This window comes from Eucyclogobius newberryi, unplaced genomic scaffold (assembly GCF_026437365.1).
Source record: "Eucyclogobius newberryi isolate DKJ021-1_F unplaced genomic scaffold, fEucNew1.0.hap1 SCAF_15, whole genome shotgun sequence".
Taxonomy (NCBI): Eukaryota; Metazoa; Chordata; class Actinopteri; order Gobiiformes; family Gobiidae; genus Eucyclogobius; species Eucyclogobius newberryi.
Window position 1 is genome coordinate 3,751,978 of NW_027315779.1, and position 6,947 is coordinate 3,758,924.

Sequence of the window (6,947 nt, forward strand, 5' to 3'; positions counted from 1 at the left end):
CACAGAAACGAGGCTTGAAGAGTCAGTCGTGGGATCAATTCAGGGCTGGGGCAGTTTGCTGAATGTCTCCCACAACACCTCAAACGTTGTCGCCTGGTACTCAGTTTGAGCCTCATTTTGTCTCCGAAAACTCAAACTTGACCCTGGCTTTGACCGACTTCGCAATTGTTGGTCACTTTGACACAAACAATGTGCAAACTTGTCTACTTCCTGTTCATGAGTTTCACCTTCCTGTTACGGCCGACATTTTTCATCACTCGTAAATCCCAAACGGATAGTCCACTTTTAGGTATAAGACGTATTGAACAAATCTGAACGAAGGAATCCTTAAAACATAGTGACAACATTTATAACCCTCTTTATGTTTTGCTGCTTCAGGTTAAGTGGGTAAACTGTACGTGCTGTGGAAATGGCGTTACCGTGGGTGACACTTCAGGTGAACAAGCTCGGGGCTGTACAGTTATATATACAGGTGTGTGTAAATGTTGATGCACACTTGAGAGAAGCCTCTAAAGAATTAAGGCGTCGACTTCCAACCTGAGGAGGAAGTGACACTGAGGATAGAAGAGGTGCAGATGTAGGATTATTCTCGGTATCGCACGTCTAATTGGGCGGCATCGAGTTCGACTCTTGGATCGAATTCAAAGCGAAGAGCCTTTTTTTAAATGTATAGAAATTACAAACTAAGGCGCACAAGACTTTAAGGTAAATATACAATACGGTAAAGAGTATATTAGACACAAAGCCTTTACGTCTACAAATAAAGAAGACGTACAACATTAAAAAATCACATCCAAAAAGGTCTGGGCTGAAGCCTAGTGCTTATTTTAGTCCACTCGTGTGCCTAGTGTTGTAATTTTAATCATGTATTGTCAGAAAACAAACTTGACACACAATGATATTTTGTTAATATTGCATCCGCTACTTTTATCCTTTTTTTTAACAACTTTTGGCAGTGATGTTTGTGGCCGTCGCTGCACGTTGAAGATATGAACACGTGTAAATAAACTGTACATCGTTCATTTTATTCATGGTTACTGTTTACGGCGTGTGCGTGCGTGTGATTGACAGCGCGTCACCTTTGAGGGAGTCCTGCTCGGTCCTCATGATGTCGATGAGGGAGTTCTCCAGCGGGTTCATGTTGAAGCTGTCGAACGACCGGGTCCGCTCCTGCACAGACACAGACACCACAAACTCTTTATCTCCAGACACACCAGATTAACGCACAGAAGAAGAAAAAAAAAACACCTAGCAACTGCCTCCCTGTCTGGGCACACCGCAGCAATTACAGTTATGACATGTTACTTTGATTGAATTACTTTGAGCTTACTCGAGGAACACACCTAGACCGGAGGAGACGGAGGGCTTTGGGAGCCGCGCGCACAAGCAAATGGACTGTTTTGCAATTCCGATTACCGCCGAGTCTGGGCTGAACGATGACGTGGGGAAAAAAAAGTTTGAACGTGTCATTACATCCGGATGAAAGACGCAGGACAATCTATATTTGAAAGGAATCGAGATGAGGGAAACGAAAGAGTTATGGGCTAAAATGGAGGGGCGCGGTGGAGGTGGTTTGAATTATAGAGAGAGAGACGGTTGGTTTCACATAAATCTTCTAAAAAAAATGCTTTTCGGCCCTTTTATATACTGCTTCTTTGGATTATCATAACTGGTTTGAGGTCACGAGAGCACAAGGTCAGACGTTGCACAACAGAACGCTTGGAAATAGATATGAAATTGCATGCGTTTAGGGATGCGTACCGCTACAACGGACCGGATCCGGACTTGTAAAAACGTTCAGGTCCAAAAAAACCGAAACCCCGGTGATTCGGTTCTGGACTCATTAAAAATCTACCACTCACATTCTATTTCTTTACGTTCTAGAATCTAGACCATCCTAAACCTTCCATAGATCGCGGAATTCGCGCTGGAAAAGACGTAAACACTGACATCGCTGTCAATGGCGCGCCCGGAGCCATCAGCGACGCACGCGTCTTCCCCGCGGCAGAAGTTGAAGCCGGCGCAATGAGTTTAAAGACGCGAGAGACCGAACATTCGGGAAGATCGCTGTCTTAATTGAATCGTTTTAAGCCGCCGCGTGCGTCGCCGCTTGTGCCGCTCCGTGAGTTAGTTTAACGCTTGTTAAAGGAGCGGGTTGTGCTTTGGTTTGGGTGTAAATATTGTAACTTCTCGCTCAGGTCAGTAATGCTGGTTTAGTGCTCACAAGTTGTCACTTTATTTCTTGAACAGAGTTGGTTACTGTTGGCCGTAACCATGGTGATGGAACAAGAACATCAGAAACCACCTCGTCTCCTGAGCCTGCTCTTAGCTCCGCCCCAGAGACCGCGCACGCGCACTAGACTAGGGTTGCTACAATATGAATAAAATAACTGTTATGTTGTGGTGTGATGTAACATTTATTTAGGTGGGTTAATGTGCAATACTGTATACATATTTATACATCAAAGTAAATACTAAGTCAAAGTAATATTGTTTAATTGCTGGATTCATTAATTGGAGCTTATATTTTGTAATAGTATTTGTATTCTACAGTTGTTAAATATGGTCTTGTGTTTAATGCTGTTAATATGATGTATTGTGTGTAGTGTAATATATTTTCATATTCTATTTTTGATATTGCTAAGTTGATTGATTTATAGTGGTTCTAGTTGACTGTTATGATAGTTTTTGAAAGTTTTTACATGACTTTGATGCCAATGGATCTGCAAAATTAAAGAGTGAAAATGTATCTAAAGCATTAAACTTCAAGTGTGGGGAACAGCCCAGTCAAACCAGTAACACACTTACAAACATAGTATCAGCTGAAACAGCTGCCCCAATGTTCGGGAGTTGTTCCTCTAGTAAAAGAGTAAAACACATGAATGTGTGTTAGCTAGCAGCTTGTGATTTGTAAGTTGTAACTTCTGTTAATAAACAGTGAATAAAGCAGACAAGTTGAGTTTATTTCACTCTGCAGTTAAGCCTTGTGTTTGATAGTCGTCCTTGTTCATGTGTCTTCAACTTAATTGAGCCAAGTAGCTTTTGTTGTGCTGTTATAACATTATGCAAATATGGCATGAGTTCAGCCGGACTCATTAGGTCCGGACCTGAACCTAAACCTCTGGATTCGAATCCGGACTTGAACCTGAACGTGGGTTTAGGTATGCATCCCTACATGCGTTACTATATTATTAGTCAGACACACGTAGGAACTCCATTGGCAGGTATTGTTACGAGCAAACAACCCAGGGCTTTCCCAGAATGCTTTGTTTATGTATTAGTTGCATGTTTTGCATGTGTTTTTCTTCTGATAAATGTGTAGAAACGGGACAAGGGGCAATTCCCAGAAGACTAAATGAGATTGGGAGATTGTGTCCACGAGATTGTGACATAACTTATAATATTTTTAAGCTTCACTTAAAAACAAAATGTTAAGTGAAGATTTAGTCGAAGATTATAGTCGTGGCAATTTTATCTTATGTGATCTTGTGGCACAACAGCTTGTCCCTTGAGCCCTATAAATGTATATTACTCCATTATAAAAGAATAAACATTTGTGTACGACTGAAAGGACTTTATCTGTAAAAGTTTATTATGAAAAGCTTATCTAAGTTTTGTATTGTGATGTTAGTGTATATTTTTTCACTCTCAAAACGCTTTAAATTATTTTGTGTACAAATTGCGCTCTACAAAAGGAACTTGCCTTGCCTGAACGCAACAAAAAGTACACAAAGTCTAGATATTTTCAAATCAATCTCTTCAAATTTCCGCTGTTTTCGCTCCATTTTGAGTTTATAACAAAGAAAACCACTACTAACAATTTGGCATTCCTTGCGATAGCTGGACAAAATGATCTCAACTGTAACTTCCAAGGATCAAAACTTCACACGAGCGTCGCATATTTAATTCCGTTTATTTACATGCGGTTCAAGCCGGGAGTTAAACCAAACAGGGCAGGCCTTGAATGAAAGTCTTTGTTGCCTGGGGCGAGGGCATCCTTGGCATCCCGGCCGAACTGGAAAAGCAGTATGCTGGTGAGGCATGTAAACATACTTCTACACTACGCACCCAAACATGTGTCCACCCAGCCAGTGCCCGGGCAGATAAGACTGTTATGTCTCCGCCTCGCTTCGCCAAACTATGCAGCTCCGAAAAAACAACTTGTGCGGCCCACATGCGGCACGCGGAGAGCCAACAGTCGCGACTAAATATCACATGAGTGTCATACTGCTGCTTTATCATCTGCCCCTTCCTTTATTCTCAGTCATTCTCGGCGTGCCAGGCCCAAAAACAGAAGACACAAAGTCCCGCGACAAAGATCACATGTCAGAAGTGACTAAATTGTTGGTTTGTTACTCATTCTGTGTCTGTCGCTCAGCGTGACATTTACAAGAGTTTCTTTACAACTCAATCCTTCATCTGGACAGCACGGGTCTTCTAGTGTTGAAGCTAGCGTTGAGCCTCGCTAGCTGCGCCGATTCCCTCATCTCATCTCAAAACAAGGAATACATTTTGTTCAGTACATTACAGCAGTTTAACAAACTTTAAATACAATTGCATAAAGCGTGGGTCTTCGCCCTCGACAAATATAATCAGGATTCAGAGTCTGGAGCTGCTTTACATGGCAATAAAAACACAAAAACCTACTGCGACTATGTAAAGTCTGTTCCGGTTTAGATAAACGCTCATGCATGGCGAGATATACGGGGTTTGAAATGGAGGGGATCCAAACCCACTTCACAAAGATAAGGAAGTGAAAGGGGAACTAAAGTACCGGTAAAAGGAGCGCGCAAACTTTTCCTAGTATCACGATTACGCGAGGCAAATGGGGTCAAAATGATAAAGTAATCAATAATTGTAATGCAAGCGGTGCTATTTTTGCCCGTAAAGCTCATCTCCTTCAATGGATTTGTATTGGAAACATTCGCGGAAACACAAGCAGCTGATGTCATGGGGTTTAGACTTACTTTGCTCGGGAGATCTTTTTACACTCGAGGATAATAGAGACCGTCCGGCGGACCGCGCTCCCCGTCATCCCGCGCGTAACGGTCGGACGCGACGAGCTGCCCCGGGGCTGACGACAATCGACGACGCCGATTGCGCAACACCCCTCGGCAAACGTGTCAGCGGGTCGCCGTGTGTGACCAATCTATACCACACAATCTTTCCGCCACTCCGTCTACACAGGCCACTCGCGCTTTATCCGCGGAGCACAAAAAAAAAAGGCACACGCGTCTAAAGCTCCCGGGCGACTCCCTGGTTACGGGACTGCAGGGTACGGAATAGTCTTGGGAAGGAGGGCACCGCGCGTCCTGGGTTACACTGTGAACTCGTTGTTGGATGTTAAAAAGTTCCATTGTACTTTGACATCTTTTGTACATCTTAGTGACGCGCTTTGATTTCATTATAAACCATTATGAATACCTTAGGAATTCGATTAACAGGACTATGAAATGCATGTTAAAAGGTGCTGTGCCTCATTTTTACTACATCTTAATCATAAACGTCGGCTTTACGGTCCATTTATGGGTTCATCTTCCTGTTGTATCGGCCATTTTGAGGATTATTCCTATTGAAAAGTATATATCCACGTGATTTATGGTTTTAAATTGTTAATCACTATACTGTAACAGTCGAGGGAGCCTGAAACACACAGATATTCTGGTAAACGCTCTGTGCTAAATTCTAAGCTGGGTTAGCATACAAGAAGTTAAATCAAAATGTTATAAAAAAAGAAAGTTTCTGTTTTATTCTAATGGATGAGCAGAACTGGGTAGTGCGGAGCTTAAAGCGACGTCACGAGCCCAAATGTGTTTTGCCGTCAGATTTAATCTTCCCCCAAACATAAAGCAGCCAAAACTCATCCAGGACTCTGCCAAGTTTGCCATTTGGTGGAGCGCAGATTTCCCACGCTGGCAATAAGAGCATGCAAAGATGACACGGTGGAAGAACACACCCAGCTCCGCACTCTCTCCTTCTAAACAAATATCCACATAAGGATATAGACCTGGCCAGGGCGGCTGCGCTCTCATATCCGCCTCGGTAACCTGCGACGACTTAGCCTATAGCCCGGGGTCAAATTAAACGTACACGTAAAAGAAAACGACAACAGGGGGAGCGCGTTGAAGCCGAGCATATGGAAACTGCAGTCGCGGCTTTACTGGCGGATCAGTCGGGATTGGACTCTGAATTTTTCCTTTTATGTGAACAGCCGAAAACATGATTCAGTGATTATGCGGCCTACATCCGTGTTTTTACAGTTATATTTTTGCCATATTTGGGTGTACTGTATTGCGCATGGGGCTAAAATGGCTGCACATTATCAGCGAATGTCAGGAGGTAAAACTAGGCGATAGCTCGGTGATTTTATGGAGAGTTCAAGAAGCGCGACCGCCGTATTATTTTGGAATGCCACGCCGATCCGGCCATTGATTTTTAAATCTTTTTAACGGGGGCATTTATGAAAGATGGCTCGAAAAAAGGGCCTTATTGAGCTGTGCTGGTGTTCTGAATGGATGTCGATGGGTACGAGGCTTTTCAGCGCCTGCACTCAAACCATTCCTTTTCAGCAACGGTCGTTTGAAAACGCGAGTTGTAGAATCGAGAGAACAAACATATACCAAATAACTCTTTAAGGTCTGTTTGCACGTTTCTGAGGTATTGACGTGTTTTGTATTTGCTTCCTGGTTGTTCTTATTACATGCAACTTGAAAACATCAATACAGACATTTTATTTCAGGAACAGGTTGTAATGGTCAGATTCTGATGACTTTTTAGAAATGTGTGTTTTTGAAAATTGCTTTGACAAATTTTTCTAACGCATAACTGTGAAAATATTACGGCTGTAGTGGACTAAAGGCGTAACATAACGGACAAAAAGGAGACGTGCATTTCGGATCTCGTGCGAAAAGTACTTTGACCAAAGACGGCAACAAATTTGGACCGTT

The 6,947-nt window shown here is 42.8% G+C and overlaps 1 protein-coding gene across 2 annotated transcripts in view; it reads right to left on the bottom strand.

Annotated features, from left to right (window-relative positions):
* cpeb4b (cytoplasmic polyadenylation element binding protein 4b) overlaps positions 1-6,947 on the bottom strand; it is a 43,955-nt gene that overhangs the window by 20,354 nt on the left and 16,654 nt on the right. For both annotated transcript variants that reach the window (XM_072445745.1, XM_072445746.1), the window contains exon 3: positions 1,080-1,170. In XM_072445745.1, coding sequence (XP_072301846.1) covers positions 1,080-1,170 — 91 coding nt within the window. The remainder of the gene's footprint in view (positions 1-1,079; positions 1,171-6,947) is intronic.